At 48.9% G+C, this 18,474-nt stretch overlaps 2 protein-coding genes across 10 annotated transcripts in view; one reads left to right on the plus strand and one right to left on the minus strand.

Moving 5' to 3' along the window:
* The window catches only part of Haao (3-hydroxyanthranilate 3,4-dioxygenase), a 17,541-nt gene extending 14,929 nt beyond the window's left edge, over nt 1-2,612 (plus strand). For 3 of the 5 annotated variants that reach the window (XM_031356891.1, XM_031356890.1, XM_031356888.1), the window contains exons 9-11: nt 1,552-1,620; nt 2,040-2,122; nt 2,225-2,612. In XM_031356891.1, coding sequence (XP_031212751.1) covers nt 1,552-1,620; nt 2,040-2,122; nt 2,225-2,303 — 231 coding nt within the window. In that variant the 3' untranslated portion in view covers nt 2,304-2,612. Of the gene's footprint in view, nt 1-1,551; nt 1,834-2,039; nt 2,123-2,224 lie in introns of all 5 variants that reach the window. The other 2 variants (XR_004114465.1, XR_004114466.1) reach the window with 2 other exon arrangements.
* Nucleotides 2,613-8,717: 6,105 nt separating this feature from the next.
* Nucleotides 8,718-18,474, minus strand: part of Mta3 (metastasis associated 1 family member 3) — a 132,906-nt gene continuing 123,149 nt past the window's right edge. For 3 of the 5 annotated variants that reach the window (XM_031357537.1, XM_031357532.1, XM_031357536.1), the window contains exons 17-18: nt 13,970-14,161; nt 8,718-12,188 (exon numbers count right to left, since the gene is read on the minus strand). In XM_031357537.1, coding sequence (XP_031213397.1) covers nt 14,004-14,161 — 158 coding nt within the window. In that variant the 3' untranslated portion in view covers nt 8,718-12,188; nt 13,970-14,003. Of the gene's footprint in view, nt 12,189-13,969; nt 14,162-17,496; nt 17,662-18,474 lie in introns of those variants that run through there. The other 2 variants (XM_031357534.1, XM_031357533.1) reach the window with 2 other exon arrangements.

Consider the following 18,474-nt stretch of genomic DNA (forward strand, 5'->3'; position numbering starts at 1 on the left):
GGAGGAGGAAGAAACATAAAGGTCAGAAGAGCTGAAATAGCCTAGCCCTGCAAGCCGCTGAGGTTGGCCAGAGCTAGGTGGGAAGGCTAGCATGAAGGCTGGCTTGCTAACTGCTCCTGGAACTCTGCTGAGCTAGACTAAGGGAGAGGACATGTCCTAGAGACAGTGGGGCTTCACCCAGGTGTTGAGGGAGAAGTCTACAGTGAATTTCAGAGCCATCGGCCTTTCTTTGTGAGACTGGGCCAGAGGACAAGGTATAACAGAGACGCCTGCAAGGATACGTCTATTCACATGTGTGATAGCTTTCCAATGGCACAGCCTGTCACCAGGAGTCAGCGAGATGGCTCATTGGGTAAAGGTGCTGTCTTAGGGTTTTATTGCTGTGAGCAGACACCATGACTGATGCAAGTCTTATAAAGGACATTTAATTGGGGCTGGCTTACAGGTTCAGAGGTTCAGTCCATTATCATTAAGGTAGGAACACAGCAGCATCCAGGCAGGCATGATGCAGGAGGAGCTGGGAGTTCTCCATCTTCATCTGAAGGCTGCTAGCAGAATATTGGCTTTCAGACAGCTAGGATGAGGGTCTTAAGCCCACACCCACAGTGACACACATCCTAATAGTGCCACTCCCTGGGCCAAGCATATACAAACCATCACAGGTGCTTACTGTGTAAGCCTGGCAATCTGGGTTTGAACCCACATAAAGGTGAAAAGAGACATGAGTCTATAAGCTGTGCATGTATGACCACACATACACACATCATACATTCACATGTGATGATGGTGGTAATGATGAAGGTGATCATGATGATGAAAAAGAAGATGAAGAGAAGAAGAACAAGGAGAACAATAAGAAGGAGAAGGAGGAGAAAGAAGAAGAAGATAATAAGAAGAGGGAGGAGGGCAAAGAAGAGGAGGAAGAAGATTTAAAAATATAAACAGTGGTCACTCTAGGGCAGGAGGCTAGCAGAGCACAGGCTTAGACTGCTCTTCCATTACTAGGGATACCCAAGGCTTATGTAGGGCTGTGATAATGAACTTCAAAACCTGAAGCCCTTCCCACCCACCACAGCTGTAGCTAATGGCTTCCTCCCACCCCATGTCTATCTGCTCTAGTTCTCCATTGCCAATTCCCATTAACCTCTCCTTACAGCCTGCAGGAGCACAGGCCCTCAGTGATCATAAGGCCCATAGGCCCCACCCTCACTCTCTCTCTTCTCAAGTCAGACTCTGAACACTTCATAGGAAGGGGTGGAAATCCCGGGAGCTGGGGTGGGTGTGTCTGAATGTGAACTGGTGATACCCATAAGGGCCCATATGTGTGTGTGTGTGAGAGAGAGAGAGGGTGTGTGTGTGTGTGTGTGTGTGTGTGTGTGTGTGTGTGTGTGTGATCCCTTTCTGATCCCTGAGAAAAGCTTGTCACATGGGGGTGAGGCTGTAGTAGTGGGCACATCTTGCCCCTTGAAGGTCAAAGTGGTTGAGGGCCAGGGTTGTGACTATCTCCCAAACAGGGCAGAAGCCCAAAATACTCTGCTTTGTCTCCCCCAGGTCATCGCCCATGGACAAGGCAACAGCAAAGGCCCAAGGCAGGATGTGGATGTGTGGCTGTGGCAGCTGGCAAGTGGGATGCCAGGACTGGGTGGCACCATTTCCTGTAGGTCTTGGTTGTTTCTGGACCTCAGGCTCACACAGTGAGACCTGCTCTCAGGGCCTTCTTGCAAGGCAGACTCAGGGACATGAAAGCGAGAGTTGAGGCCTGAGGTCCTCACCTTCCTGTGGTTATCTTTTGTTTTTGTGGTGTTGGGGATGGAACTTAGAGCCTCCTGCAAGGTAAGAACTCTACCATTGAACACCCCCTGCTTCCCTTCTCCCCACACCTGCCATGTATGTGCACGCACACACACACACACACACACACACACACACACACACACACACACACACCTTTCTTATTTCAAGACAGGGTTTTGCTAATTCACTCAGACTGGCCTTGAGCCTAGCCTCAGCCTCCACTTGGTTCTGCTGTTCTCTTACAGGAGGGCTCCTCTAAGGTGACAATGGGAGGGCAGTGTGTGTCCCTGGACCCAGATGACAGCCTGCTAGTTCCCGCTGGAAGCTCGTGAGTATATGCCAGGTCCTTCTGAAACTGTGAAACTGGCCCTTTCCCTGGAACCTCCAGGCTCTGCTCTTGCCCGACTCTTACATATCTGTGTCCCCACAGGTATGTGTGGGAGCGAGCACAAGGCTCTGTGGCCTTGTCTGTGACACAAGACCCTGCCTGTAAGAAGCCACTGGAGTGACCCTCCTGTGTGGGCCCCAAGCAGCTACAGGGTGCCTGAGTGCTGTCCTAGCAGCTGCCCTTTCCAGACAGCTCTTTCAGCCTCGTTGCATCTCTGTGGACATCAGCAGGCCCCTTGCATGGTCATGCGTTGTCACTGGCATCCACCCTCCTGCCATGTTCAGCCCAGGATGCCAGACCCCTAGGATACCATAATTCCCCTCACTTCCAACAGCCACAGCCCTACACTGTCAGCTAGGTGTACATAGCTGTCCCCATGCGCCCAGCAGCCTGACACTAAGAAATCTCTCAATAAAGGCATCCTCCTGAATGAATGAGTGCTGGCGGGTTTTAGGTGGCAGACCTGTGTTCCCCTGTCATGTGTTGTTAGGGACACCAGTGGCCATAGGGAGTTAAGAGGCCTGTTAGTGTGTGTCAACCGGTGAATGGCGGTTGTCACTGTGCATGCAACCCCGGATCCACACATACTCCACGTCCTGCTGTGCTTTAGAGCTGCTCTGCCTCTTTCTCTGTTCCCCATTCATTCATCTAGTTGTTAACATACTTAAAAATAACAACAAACCCCCACTCTGCTGAGTTTCCTTTTCAACCACAGAAGTCATGTATGCTAATCATGGAAAACAGAAATACCTAAAACACAGACTTCCCCACCTCCACTTGTCATAGCTTCTACAAGTGGAGGAAGGGCAAGTGGGACATCTGTGGCATGCACAGCCTTCCTGGGCAGCCTGGGCTCAGGGAGGGACTTCAGGGAGAAGATGACAATACTGAGCCTGCATCTGCACAGATGATTTTACAGAGGACAATTTTCTTAGTATTTAAAAGAAACCCTCCAAAGCAAGCAAGCTGTAAATCTCAACAGCTGCCATTTGAGTTGGGCCCGACATGTAGCCTAATGGCAAAAAGGAAAAAAAGGGATGTGCTTCAGAGACCTTGATGAAGCCTGGGCTTTAGAGAAAGGTTGCTTAAACAGCAGTAGAAAGAGGAAAGAAGAGCCACGGAGTAACCTGGCTGCAACTCCAAAGATCAGCTGCACTAGGGGTGGGATTGTGGGAAGGAAATGACATCACAGCATCAAAGGGATACAGTTCCTCCTGTCCACTTAGCATGAAGATCATCTACCTCCCTGGCCAAGTTAGCCAAGGGATTGATTGGCCTGCCCTGCTAGAATGCTAGGTCTCCCCCAGACCAGAGAGTTCCAGAGGAAATAGTTTTCCCTTAATGGACGTTATTGCTACTATGCCATTGATGATAGGGGTGCCTGTGTGGGGGCCGCTGCCCTCTAGGGTTCTGGGTCTTTCACATGGGATCTAATTCCCTCTCCATAGTCTCCTAGGGCGGGGGTCAATCCACATTAGATATGCTTGAACCATGCAGGTCTCAGGGTTGGAGCAGGGCAGAGGCCCCGGAGAGAGGTATAGTGGAGTGGAAGAAAGAGAAAAGCAGGCAGGATGGAGGCCAGACGAGAGACGACGGGATGCGTGTATTTTGAAACCAGTGTGCATGGTGTCTCTACCCACTTCCCTTCTCTGAAAACTCGCTAGTGATCTCAGAGGAAAGCCAGATGGCAGGAAGGGCTGTGGGGCCCTTGCCCAGCCTCCAGGTCACCCCTGGCTGGCCCTGGCTGCCTTTCTGTCTACACTGCCTTTTCCTGCACCTGCCCCCTCCCTTGGCTTTCACTGTGGCTTTTCCGTCCTGGTAGAGCCACTCTCCGCACCCCTCCTACCAGGGAGCAGAAGGCCATGCCCAGACCAGTCAGCCTCAGCCTGAGATTGAACATTTCCAAGTTGGTTGCCTCTCCCGTTATGGAACTGCTGACACTGCTGGGAATTCATGCCTGAGAAACTGTCATTGCTGGCCACCCAGAGTGCCTGTCATCCAGGTGTCTACCCAGGTGTGTACTCTACAGGATTAGAGCAGCCCTGGTGTCAGAGGGAGACCTCATGTCACTGTCTCCATTCCCTTCTTCTAGAGGCCTTTTTGCCAACACATGTAAAATTCACCGTTTTTTTGCCCACCTAGGACAGGCATGAGGCTACCCTAGACCCAGCTCCCAGCCAGTCCTGGAGCTTCCCAGTGATTCCGGTTATACCCTCAGGCTGTCACTGAGCTTGCCAGTCCTGCTGCTGCCTGCCGCAGCTTCCCCAGGCCTGACTTCTCTAAAGAACCCTTTCCCGCTGAGACTGGACATTAGGCTGCACTATGCTCCCCAGGAAAAGTAGGGCTCCCTTGGTCTGGCTTGGTGTACCTTTCTTTGGGCCTGCTCTTCCCTTTAAGGAATGGAAACCATGACCTATGACCCTTGCCAACTACAGGAGAGAAGATGGAAACAAGGCAACATCAGAGGATGAGGAGGAGAGTACCTATGGGGGGCAGGAAGGGGACACATGAGGGGACAAAAGGAAGGGAGGACGCTCCCTTTGTACAATGAGGAGAGGAGCAGTGTGAGGGTGCAAGGTAAACTGGTCCACATGATGCAAATGTAGTCCAGCGCTCTGTAGTTTCTCTCTCTTCTCCCGGTGTAACCTGTTCCTATCCAGTGCACAAAGCAGCAGCATCCATTGCTTTCCTCCAAGGACTCCTGTATAAAGGGGGTGAGTGGGAGTGGCAAGTGGTAAGCAAGGGGCCGGTAGTCATGAATGCTCACCAAGCATTTCCCCAGCCCCCCACAGGCCACACAGAGGTGGAGGCACAGAGCTCTCCTTGACCTCAGGCTGCCATTCCTGGCAAAGGCCTGAACACAGACCATAGCAAAGAGCACAGAGGTTGCAGGCACTGGCAGGCTGAGCAGGGAAAATGGCTGGTGATAGGTGGGCAGTGGCTCATGACCACTCTGGTAGATGAGTGGGTTTACGGGACAGGGGCTCGAGCCTCGGTGCATGGTGTAGAAAGTCTCCAGGGAAACAAGACCCAGGAGTATCCTCAAGCTGGAACGGGAAGGCAGAGGTCATGGTAATGGATGAGATTCTTAGCAAGCGACAAGAGAGTGAAGTGGACCATGATTCGCCTCTTAAAGGTCCCACACAAAGAAAGATCCAGAAAAAGGCTCAGAAGAAAGCTTTAAATAGAAGATATTGGCTGTAACAAGGAAAGGAGAACATTAGGGAAGGCAGTCTCTTTGCCCAAGTAAAGCTATTTCCATTAGAAAAGATGGACTAAAACCACCATTTATGAAGGGAAAGTGCCTCGTGCAAGAGCAGAGCATTTTCAACAGTGCCTGCTAACTGCCTGCCATAGGGAAGCCAGTCCGCAGAGCCAAGTGCATAGGAAACCATCTGGGATGGACACCCAATTCCACAATGCTCTGACCAGCACTATATTGAAAAAAAAAAAAAAGCTTTTCAGGACATAAGTTGTAAGGTAGGGGAGGTGGCAGATGAAGGGTTCAAGGCCAACCTGTGGGGAGAGGCAGCTAGGAGTGATATCTAAGTGTGTCTCTGAATAGATGATAGGGAGGTCAATGCGGGGGTTGGGGAGGGGAGGTGATCCCAGCTCTGAGTGCTCAAGCCACTCAGACTGGATGACAGATTTTTGGTGCTTTAGACAGTCATTAGTGACAGCAAGTTTTCAGAGTGGTTGGGCCAGAGCAGAAGGGAAACCATAAAGCAGTGTAATGGGTTGAGGCACTAATGAGGTCTGAGTAATGGAGACACACTTCTCCTCCTTTTCAATTATTTTGCCAGTAAAGGGAGACAAGGTGAAGTAAGCAGAGGACTGAGGTTTTGGTGGTTTGAGTGTTCTGTCATCTTGTGGACAGAACCGAAAAAAATCGAATATAGTTTCAGGAGAGGGGAGAGGAGAGAACAGAGGTAAGGAGGCGAATGAGCTAACTGTAATAAACACTTTATGCCAGGCTCTTGTCTAAGCATCAGACATGTGCTAATTTCTCTAGCCCCAAGATAGATAGTTAGCCCACTTTACAGATGAGAATTCTGAGGTACAGAGAGATTGGGTAACTTCCCAAGGTTTGTAAGTGATAGTCTGGCTTGAGTCTGTCTGGATACTCTACTGTAAACTAAAGGGAGTAGGTGTGTGAATTCAGCCTGTCTACAGCAGGAAGGGGTGTGTTTGAAAGAGAAGGGGATTCATGCATGCTATAAACCTGGTCAGAAGCTGTAACTGGGCCAGGGTGTTATAAGCTTTAGAACAGATCCTATTACATTTGTCTTGGTAAACAGTTGTGCACATTATCACATTACCTTCTAAATATTTTGAAGTGGAAAATCCTGGGTTTTTTTGGAAACTCAGTTATGTTTTATGAGGCAGATACACAGGTGAGAGGATGTTTTGTTGAAGCAGACACAGGTGAAAGGACATATGATATTTAGAAAGAATATAAATATGACCCCACAGACAGTGGGAGGAGGCTCTGGCATTGGTTCGCCTTGCTCTGCCTTGAGAATTTTCACTGAGGAAGCTCTTGTATTAGCTTACCTTACATTATGTTGCTGATCTTCTCCTGTCATGACTTTGTAGAGAGTAACTCAGCCAAGAATTCAGAGATATTCCTGTGGCTTCTTGTTGCTTCCAAGGACTTGGGCTGATTGGCTGGTGGAGCCCTGTGGCTTCTTCCAGATGGAACTGCCATTGCTGGTTTGTGAGTGGTGATTGCCGAATGGACTGGACTGCTGCTGCTGATTCATGTTGGTGTTTGCTAGTGGACTGGACTGCTGACAATGGAGATTGGAGTAGCCCCAAAGAACTACTTCTAAACAGGCCCACAACCCCTGTTTCCTATTAACCTTTCTTTTCCATTACCTCTGGTGGGTGATGGGATAGATGGGACGTTGGAGCATTTAAGAACCCTTATTAAAGTAGGTTTTGAGAAGCCTAAGCCAATCATATTTATTGTTATATCCACAGATTTGTGTGGCTGTCATCAGCCTTGCTCAGAGAGGTTTCTTTTAGCAGTGGGTGGGCAGTGGGCAATGCAGAGGTGCAGAACTAACTGGTCAGCATGCTGAGGAAAAGTGACTGGGCTTTGTCCTAGGCATTGTAATGTGTAATGTGTAGTGTGTAAGGGCAGTGGACGGGGATGAGCACTGTGAAACGGCATGGTTTGGACAACATGGCCACTGGACACATGAACTCTAGTATCTGTGGTGACTTACACAAGGCCAAAACTCCAGCACAGATGGGGTCAGGGACTCATGATGTGCCCCTGAGGAGCTACTGGCAGTTGATGGCAGCTAAGGAAGAGAAAGGAGTTTTTCTTTTCTTTTTTAAAGAAATATTTTAGGGGGCTAAGAGATGACTCAATGTTAAGAGCACTGACTGCTCTTTCACAGATCCTGAGTTCAATTTTCAGCCGACCACATGGTGGCTCACCACCTTCTATAATGGGATCTGATACCCTCTTCTGGTGTGTCTGAAGAAAGCTACAGTGTACTCATATATATTTATTTATTTTATATGTATACACACACACACACATAAGAGAAATAAATCTTTAAAAAAAAAGAATGACATAGGAAATGTGATTGTCTACTTGACAAGGGAGCCAATCTAATAAGCTAACCCTTTCCATGTCTATTGGCTCTGGGTCCAGGATATGGATTTTCAGGTAGGGTGCTTGCAATCAACCTAACAATCTAGGTTCTATCCTCAGGATCTCCATGGTAGAGGGAAGGAACTGACAGGAGTTGTTCCTGACTTCCATATGTGTTCCATGGCACATGTAAGCCCACATACATACATACATACATACATACATACATACATACATAGCTGAACAAAAAAGAATACATATTAAAAAATTAAACAATATCTAGACAAACCCAACAAATAAACTGCCTCCATTGGTTTTGCTTTGGTTTTTGGGCCCTTGGTTTTAACCATCTATCACATAGCATAAGAAACAAGGATCCTTCCTGCACACAGGCTGGGAGGGTCTCGGGTGTGCTTTTCTCCAAAATTGCCTCAGCAGAGCAACTGAAGCAGTGTGCTTAGTTACCTGACAGGGCAGCCCTGGGATGGGGCACAGTAGTCCTCTCTGCACCTTCCCAAAACCCCTGCATGGGCCCCCAGGGTTCAGTACTGGCCGGAGTGGCCCTGTGGGTGACTAATGGGGTGAGGTGTGCCTGTTGCTCCCACCCCTAAGCCTAAGTGGCACAAAGTCAAAGGCACATATTTGGGGGCATAGCTTCCTGAAACCACCACGTCCTCAGAATGTGGTTGGTGAGACAATAACAGAACATTCAACCCTGGAGAAAGGCTGCTGAGAGTTTGGGGTGACCTGGTACCTCTCCTAGACCCTGCACACAAGAAGAGGCACAGAGTCCTTTAGATGAGGTCCCCCAGACACCAAAGCCTGGAGCGGGGTTGGGGGAAGAGAGAAAGGGAAAGAGGGAGAGCAAGCAAGCAGAGCCCCCTAGTTGAGCCACTAGCCCCGGGAAGGATATCGTGACACTAGGCATGATTTCCAGAAATTTATTGGAAACACAATACAAACCGACGGATAGATGGCCTCTCCTACAGACAGGCCACACTGGCAAGGCGTGGGAGAGAGCTTTCCCGAGCACTGAGGCCAGCTCTGGTTAGTGCTCATGGCGGGGGAAACCAGAGACTGGGAGGAAAGGAACAGGCAGGGGCATACACAGAAGCCAGGACATGGCTTTCTAGAGAGGAGCACAAGGCAGAGGGTGCTTTAGTGGGTAAACTCCTCCAAAGGAGCGCAGCGTCAACTGTGAGCCAGTAAAACCCTTTCCTCCCCAGAAGAATGAAAACGATCTACAAGCCCAAGCAGGCCACTCCTTCCCCAAGGTCTTAGCATTGCAGAGGGGCTGCCATGGTCCAAAGACAGAACAACAGGGGTACTCCTGCCCCAGGGCTGCTTTTCATCAAGCCCTCTCCTCCTATCTCCTGCTGCATGCTGAGTCCAGAGGCTCCCAGGGTAGCTGGCTTCTGGCTGGAGCCATCTGGTGGGAGGCACCCACAGAAATGCAGAGGTCAAGGAGGGAGAGGCCAAGTTCTTTCTCCCCACTGTGATGCGTCATGGCTTTGGCTCCTTTGCAGTGGCCCTGGCCTGTAGTTTCATGGCCTCTGCACTAATGTACCTCTGACCCATGCTCTCCACTCCTGCTGTTCTCGTTTCAGTTCTGAACCCTAAAAACAAGTTTTGCTCTCCTGGCTGGGCCCTGAGTGGTAGACACTGGGCTGTAGACAAGGCAAAACTGTGGGAGCTTCCAGCAACCTCCTTCAGTTCCCCACTTTCGTGCACCCTCAGTTTATCAGAGCAGTGGCAATGTCTAAGGGCAGACGTTTCTTGGGTCCTTCCAGGAGACCTGGCATGGCCGTATGCCTATGAAGAGAGCCTCACCTTGGCTACTCCTCTGCTCACTGAACAACAGGGACATGCCATTGACTCCCATGACAGCAACATTGTGGGCCCAGAAAGGCTGTGATGAGACACTCAACACCAAGTGCTCAAAAAGGCAAAGACAAGAGACCAGATCCTTTGGAAACTATCTTATTTACCCTGGGACATTCCTGCTGTGTTCTGGGTTTCCCAGTAATCAGGTGGAGCAAAATTGCTTAAGTTATGTGTTGGGGAGGGTGAGGCCACAAGGGCAAGCTCTCACAAGCAAGGTGAGAAAGAACATTCTGGATACATGGGGCTCAAAATGAGCTGTGCTTTTCCTGCAGCTAAGTGTGATCCAGGCTAGGACAAGCCTCCTGTGCCACTACCATCCCTGGCAAGGCCCTTCTCCAGATCTCTTGGATCTGGTAGAGAGAATAAAACCCCAGCAGGTCAGGGTGACTGATTGTTAGCATGATGAGCTGTCACTCATGATGTGCCAGGGTAGAAGAGGAAAGGAAACGGGGAGGCAAGCGTTTCTCTGTCTATGTGCCACACAAACCCAGGGCAGGGTCAGAGACTATTGTGTTAGCTCTTCTCTTTTTATATAAGAATACCTATGGTGGTTTGAATAAGTATGGCCCATCGACTCAAATGTTTGCATGCCTGGCCTATGGGGAGTGGCACTATTAGGAGGTGTGGCCTTGTTGGAGGAAGTGTGTCACTGTGGGGGCGGGCTTTGAGGTCTCCTGTGCTCAAACTATGCTCCGTGTGGCACAGAGTCTCCTTCTGCTACCTGCAAATCAAGATATAAAACTCTCAGCTCCTCCTGCGCCATGTCTGCCTGGACACTGCCATGCTTCCCGCCATGACGACAATGGACTGAACCTCTGAATCTGTAAGCCAGCCCCAGTTAAATGCTGTCCTTTATAAGGGTTGACTTGGTCATGGTGTCTCTTCACAGTAATAAAACCCTAAGGCCAGTTGCTCTCTCTTCTGGGTCTTTGCTGATGGGGGTACTATAGTGAAATGCCAGCCACCTGCACCTGTTTCATGGGCACCACTGACCCAGGGCCCACCTGCAGGGTCCCAAGCCACTTGCCATAGCTGTGTAACAGCATGTGATGAGAAGAACCTCCTCTCCAGAGAACTCTGGGAGAGGACAAGGCAGCTGGTACCCCGACCGATGTCCTCAGCCACACCCCCTCCTTCTGCATGGAACATACACGTCCAGATGCCATTATTTTTGTGGCAATTTACTTTTTGGGGGGATTCAGTTCCAGCCGTGGCAACTCTGCCTTGCGACAACCTGTCTGGAGTGCCTCCTCTCAGCCGCCCAGCTGCTTTAAGACACAGGCCCCAGGGTGGTTGCAAGGTCAGATTCTAGTCATCGATCACAGTCCTGGGATTCTTGTGCTCCACAGCTTGTCCCTGCTAATGGAGAGGTGGCCACATCCTCTGCTTAGGGAGTTACTTTGGTGACTGCGGCTAAGTGTGGAGGCTGGCAGAGGAGCCATCTGGGATGTCACTGGAGGCTGATATTCAGGGCAGTAAAACAGGCAGGTCTCCAGGGGCCTCAGCACAGACTCTCACAAAGACACTGAGCTGGAAGAGCGAGGGAACACAAAGCCATCTACACAGACTTATATCTACACATAGGATTTCCACCCTTTACCCCACCCATCAGGCCCGACAGAGTCTACTTAAAATAAAATGGGGGGGGGGGGTCAGTGATCCACTATAGGAGCCTTCCACCCTGGCTACAGGTCTTTGTCAGCTGGTTTAGCTATAAGGGAAGAGGACAGTAGCTTGTCACAGTGATGCACACGCTCGGCACGTTCACACCCGATCTCTGGGGAGCACTACAGGACTGAAGGCAAACCAGCCCCACCCCAGCTTCTCTCCAGTGACTAAACAGATGCTGACAGTCACTCACAGGCTGCCCAAGGCCAAGAACCTTCTGCTCCCCAGACCCTCAGGCTCCACAGAGGGTGGGAGCAAATCCTGTACAGGAATGCAGAAAAGAAAGAATAAATTTCTCCAGTGAGGAAAGAAAGACGGCCTATTGAGGAAAAGCCAAGAGATACAATAGCAAGAACAGGGAACTACTATGAACTGCAGAAACACTGGCATATGCTGAAGGAAAATCCACTCAGAAAGATGCCAGGTCTCTCCTGTACCATAATTTCACAGCATGAAACAGTGGGGTACACACATGCAGGGCGGTGGGGTTCCGGGCTCTCAGCAGCCTCCGTGGCTGAGCCAGCTGCATCTAGGAACTGGGAGCTGGGAAGCCAGAAGGCTAAAAGCTCCCTGCCTCCGTTTGAAGACAGGTCCACTCTGGAAGAGCAAGGTCTCTGGGAAGGAAGCTAGGTGCCACTGGTCACATATGGAGTCACAGATCCAGACTGTATGTTCCTACAGTTTCTTCCCTGCCCCTTTGGGCTTTCAAGGGGTGTATACGGAACTCTCCCACTGAAGGGGCCGCCTCCTTTCCAGGCATGGCTGTGACCACCAGCGGGGCAGTAGCAGGTCTTGAAGTTCAGGATGGAATAGGGATAGCTCAGTCTGACACACAGCAGGTAAGTTCTGGAAAAGGGAAGAGACAAGATCAAAAGCTAAATGGTTTCTAAACATTGGAAGCAAACTGAGAGTCAGGGGTAGGGGGTGGAAGCCTCCCACCAATGTGGTGTCCAGCAGAGAAAGGAAGGCTCACAATGTAGTTTAAGGGATAGACCAGAGGGAAAGTTCACACAGGTCAAGAAAATGCCCGAGGGACACCAAAGCATCACCTCCAGGATCGGAAGCAGGTACAGTAAGACCACTGCACCATCACTGCCAGGATCGGAAGCAGGCACAGTGACTGCACCATCACCACCAGGATCTGAAGCAGGTCCAGTGACTGCACCATCACCCCCAGGATCAGAAGCAGGCACAGTGACTGCACCATCACCCCCAGGATCAGAAGCAGGCACAGTGACTGCACCATCACCCCCAGGATCAGAAGCAGGTCCAGTGAGGCCACTGCACCCCAGGCCAGTGCTCCTGTGCTTATCCACAGATCTCTCAGAACTTCTGGCTGATTTGGAGGACAGAGGAGTGCAGGGAGTTGGGAGCAGCAGCCCTCACTGCCTCCAGCGGTTGCGTGAGCCTGTCTACACTCCGGAGGAGAGTGGGCTTTAACTCCCTGTATGTCAGGGCCAGACTGGTGCCTCACCCCTCCCCTTCCCCACTGGCAGCTCTGCGCATCTGGACATGTGACAGAACAGCAGACATGGCTGCCAACATTGTCCCTGCTTGTCTTCCATTACCTAGCAGGATATGGAGGATGCCGAGATGGAGAAGATGCTTAACCATTCTCTCCCAGAATCCACTGCAGCCTAGACAGGACCAAATGCCCACCCGTACAGGCCCAACTCATCCTGAGGCATGGATGATGGAGCTGGGCTAGAGCATCACTCCGTAAGGCTTTTGAGAACAGAGAAGGCATGTATGTACAGACTGGTATCCAATGGGGGCTCATCAAATGTTAAAGGCTCAGATTTAGTTCAGGACTCAATCAACAGCTGCTTTACTGCCCCTCTTGTATATTATATGACTGCTTTGCTAGAACCATAGGAAGATCAGAAAGATGAGGGCTTGCTTAAGGTCACGCAGTGAGGACACCACAGAGTCAAGATCTGAACTTAGGTCTTAACTCAAATCAAGCTTTTCTGGTCCACTGAGCCTCCCATTCTCCACCCAGCCCCATATTCTATCAACAGTTTGATAAAAGTATGCCTTCTTTCAAGGTCTGTGTTACGAGTATGCCAGTATTTTTCCGAAGTCTGCTCCCCCACCTCTTATAGAGAAGGTGGGGACTGTAAATCCCTTGTCCGTACAGAAATAGAACACTTGCTCGAACACAGTATACAGAGGCCATGTTTCTGACCTACCATGGTAAAGTTTTGCTAAACTTACCTGCTCAGGTTTCAGAGTGACCCCATCCTGCTGGTAGCTCAGGATCTGGAGTCCAGGCACATACCTGCTTTCCCCATACTGGCTCTGAAACGGGCTACCCCTCTGTATCAGAGTATCAGAGTCCCAGTTCTCACATCAGCCCTCACAAGCCTGTCACTTCACTCTTTCCTGCCCAGACCTTTCCCAGCCCCACTGCACTTCACTGAAGCAAGAATGGGCACCTTCAGGACTCTAGGTACACAATATACCATGGCAGCAGCAGTGCATGGCCCCAGGAGAAGGTCTAACCCCCAGGTCTCTTTCTAGGACCAGAGGCAGCCTGAGCTGCTTATCTTTTTGCTCATGCGCAAATGTGTTCATGTACACTAGCCGCTTTTTTTTTTCACTAACTCTGAATCACAAGCACTTACTTTGTTTTCTGCAAAATGTTCCCTATTGGTTTGACTACTCAGAAGTACTTGGAGCCCGTGGACTTGGAGACTCTGCCCTCTGATCAACCGGTGCCACAAAAGTAATCTCTTTTACAGTTTCTAGTTGCAGGCTTCTGAATTCATGTCCTCCCCTTCCGAAAATCAGAGAATTCACCATCCGAATCTTGGAGGCTGGAAAGCAGATGGTGAGTGAGACTATGCGTGTAAGAAAACTAGACTTGGGCCAGGGAGACGGCTCAGGAGGTAAACGGTGCTTGTGTGCAAGCCTGGAGACCCGAGTTCAATCCCTAGAACCCAGACAGTGGAAGGAGTTGTCCTGACCTTCATCTATGTGGTCAGACATATATGTCCACAAACACACACACATACTCATTCATACACTAATACACACATGTCTGAAAGCTAGACTTGAGGCTGGCAGGGAGACCGAGAGCCCAGTTTGTCCAAAGCCCTCAAAGGGCTTAGAAAATGATACCAAGAATCAGAGAAGGAAAGGAGATGAGTTGAAGGTGTCTGGAGAAACAGGCCCAGAGCTCTCCCCAGCTCAGGTCCAAGGGCAACTGTCTACTTCCCACCAGATATCAAGCACATCTGAGAGATGAAGTGCGTGTGTGTTCTGAGTGATGGCCCTCCAGCCATCCAGAGGGCTTCCAGAATGCAGGCAGCTAAGCATATGCCTTCTGAGGAAGTCTGGGAGGAAGGATCTCTGGGGATCCTGAGAAGTGCATCAAGGTTCCAGCCTCTGGAGCCGCCCAGCGACCACTCAGACTCACCATGCCAATGTGTTGCCGTTGCTTCCTGCAGTATTGTAGACTAAACCCTGGGTCTTACCCGGGCTAGGCAAGCCCTCTACCAGCCCTCAGTGTCCTTAAATAAAGATCACAAGGAGAACAATCTCTAACACAAATGCTAGAGATCAAACATAAAAACCAAAACGGTATCAGTGTCCTCTGACAAGTAAGAGTTTACATAAACCATAAAGAGCAAGATTTTCTTTTCTATCTATCTTCTTTTTTAAACCAGGAAACCAAGGTGGAGAGGCACGGAAAGGCAGAGTTCTGTTTCCTGCAATGGTACGTTAATTTATATTACACTAACTCTCTAGCCAATCAACTCTGGGCAAAGTATTAAAACAAATGACTATGTGGAGGTACTAGAAGGACTGTTGCCCTAGGACAAAGTAGTAGGGACTAAGTGAGGGGTATTCAGCCATTGCCTTTCTTAAAAGCAATGGAAGACAGGAAGCCATTTGGGTAGAATAAGCCATTGGAGGTGGAGTCTAAGGCTGTCGGTCAGGCTGTCTATAGAGTTGGCAACCAAGAAGACTTTGAAAAGGAAGAAGGTCAGGGGGTCCTCAGATGTTCTTACCCCACCCCCAAATCATAGCCTCATTCTGACTGGTAAGGACAGAAGAAGCTCCAAAAGCCTACAGACATTGGGGAGGTTCAGTGACCTGAGAGGGGTGACTAGCCACCTGTGTTGGGAAGGCATAACTTGGGGCTAGGTCAACATTATTTTTCCACTGAAAACCCACGAAACTAAGCAACTCTGAAGACCTCAAATCTTTAAACCAGTGGTTGCCAACCTTCCTAAGGCTACAACCCTGTAATACAACTTCTCATGTTGTGGTGACCCCCAGCCATAAAATTATTTTAATTGCTACTTCATAACTGCAATTTTACTACTGTTATGAATTATAATGCAAACAGTGTGCTTTTTGTTTGTTTGTTTGTTTTTTGTTTTGTTTTTTTTTTTTTCTTGAGACAGGGTTTCTCTGTGTAGCCCTGGCTGTCCTGGAACTCACTCTGAAGACCAGGCTGGCCTCAAACTCAGAAATCTGCCTGCCTCTGCCTCCCAAGTGCTGGGATTAAAGGCATGTGCCACCACTGCCCGGCTTGTGATCTCTGATGGCCCTTCACAGGGGTCATAACACAGTTTGAGAACTAAGCCTCCACAGGGTCACAGTGATCAGGCCTGGAGAGATGGCTCCGTGATTAAAGTGCTTACCACTCATGCACGGGGACCAGAGTCTGGATCTCCAGAACTCACACAAAATGCTAGGCAGGCATGGTGGCCTGTCTGTAATCCTAGCCTTGGAAGGGGGATAAGGATTCCCAGAGCAAGCTGATTAGCAAGATGAGTCACACTGGGAGGTGGAAGAGTGGTCATGATTCTCAACACCAACCTCTGCCTCCATAGCACATGCACCAGTAACTCACCACACATGCAAACATGCACACAGACACATGCAAACATGCACCTCCTCCCCCTACCACACAGAAATGGAAAAAGGAAGAAATAAAGATCAAAATGAGGAAATGGAAGTCAGAGTCTCTGTCATTCACAGTGACTTGTATTTTAAGTTTTAGAGAGGAGACAGGAAGATGGAACCAGTAATCAAAAGGAAAATGTCAGCAGGACATAAATGTGAGATTAAGCTGTAAGGAGGAGCACACACTGAGTCAAACTGTCCGCTGTGAATACGTTAAGGAAGCCATAGAATAGGAGCTATAATGGGTGCCAATGCAGCGTGTTTCATCTTTTTCCAGAGTAATACTCAACTATATAACTCAACCAGGCCTTGAACTTGACGTGTGCAACAGACCCGCCCTGAGCTGGCGATCCACAGGTCTAGACTCTGGGTGCTGGGATTACAGGGATGGCTTCCTCTATGTTGTATTTTAGAACTATAAAAGGATGTGCCCTTGATTCCAGCACTCAAGAGGCAAAGGCAATTGCATCTCTGTGAACTCAGGCCAGCATCTCTCTAGATCTCTCCAGCCCAGGCCAGGCCAGCCAGGGCTACGCAGTGAGACCCTGTCTAAAAAAATAAGGAAATAAAGGAAGCAATATAAAAGGACTAGATGGCCAAGCGTGGGACACACCTTTGATCCCAGCACTCAGGGGGGAGGCAGGTGGTCCCCGGTGAGTTCCAGACCAGCCAAGGCTACAGAGACCCTTGTCTTAAAAGTTAATTAATTAATTGTTTATTAATTAAAATAGAATAGAATATCACTTTATGGGATTTTCCAATCTGTGATGGAGCAATGCATGCTGACTTTAAAGATGCTATTTGACTCATTTCACTTCGAATTTCATAAGAAAGGCTCATTTAAAAGCACAGGCCTGCAATCCCAGCATTTAGAAAACTGAGCAGGAGGGTCGAGTCAGGGGCTGACCTGGGCCACATAGTGAGACTGTCTGGAAAAGAAAAAGAACATGCAAGAGAAAGAGGAAAAGAGCGCTTGCCTAGCACACAGAAGGACTTGGGTTCAGAGAATTGAAAAGAACAACAAACTCAAGCCAGGGCTGGACCAGTTCAGTGGTCTAGCACACATGAGGTCCTGGGTTTTATCTCTAACAGTGCAAAAACAAAACAAACACCTATAGACAATTTTCATTACATTTTATTATTTTTAAATATTTTTTATATTTTTATAAAATTTCATTACATTTTATTAATCTGTGTGTGTATGTACGTGTGTGTGTGTGTGTGTGTGTGTGTGTGTGTGTGTGTGTGTGTAGGCATGTGAGTACCACAGTGCACGTGTGGAGGTCAGAGGGCACTTGAAGGAGTCGGTTCTCTCCTTTCACCATGAGGGTCCCAGGGATCAAACTCAGGTCACGGGCTTGGTGGCAGCGCCTTTACCTGCTTAGCCATCGTTCTGACCCTAAAAACAATTTTTAGAAAAGAGATGAAAAAAGAAAGAAGAGTGATGTGGTCATACTGATATTAGAAAACATAGACTACTAGATAAGAAGTATTAACATTGATAACAAGGGTCACTTCACAGTGGTAATAAAGACATAAAAACCATATATGCATTTACACACACATGCAGCAATAGAATTGAAAAATACATGAAACACAAACTGACACATTAATGGGAAGACAGACAAATCTGATTGGAAAGTTAAGTTGAGACAGTTTTCCAGAAAGAGGAGAACTTTGGGCATGCACCTGTCAGAGGTTGTAGAATTGTGTTAACTGAGGTGAGAAGACCTGCCCACTGTGGGTGGCACCATCCCCTGGCAGGATCCTAGACTGTATAATTGGAGAAAGGGGGCTGAACATTCATTTTGATCTCCTCACCATGGTGGACTGTACCTTTGAACTGTGAGCCAAATAAACCTTTTCTACCTTATGAGGTTTTTGGGGGGGAAGAGGGGAGTCAGGTATTTTAATGAAGTAACAGAAGAAGAAACTAAGGCAGAAAGTCTCTCCTCATTTCCTTGCTAGAGCCAGGGAGATCTCTGGAGAAGAGCATTGGTTTCTAAAGTAGGTCTTTATTTACTGAGGCATCTAAAGTCAAAACTGAGAGGCTGAGAAAACTCACAAATACTTCTCTTGTTCAGTTGCCTGCACCTACACAGTGACTCAACCATCTTTAAACTCTAGTCCTAAGGGAATCTGTCATCCTCTTCTGGCTTCCTTGAGCACAAAGTACACATGTAGTGCAGATACACACATGCAAACAAAACAT

The sequence above is a fragment of the Mastomys coucha genome, unplaced genomic scaffold, assembly GCF_008632895.1.
Source record: "Mastomys coucha isolate ucsf_1 unplaced genomic scaffold, UCSF_Mcou_1 pScaffold6, whole genome shotgun sequence".
Lineage (NCBI taxonomy): Eukaryota > Metazoa > Chordata > Mammalia > Rodentia > Muridae > Mastomys > Mastomys coucha.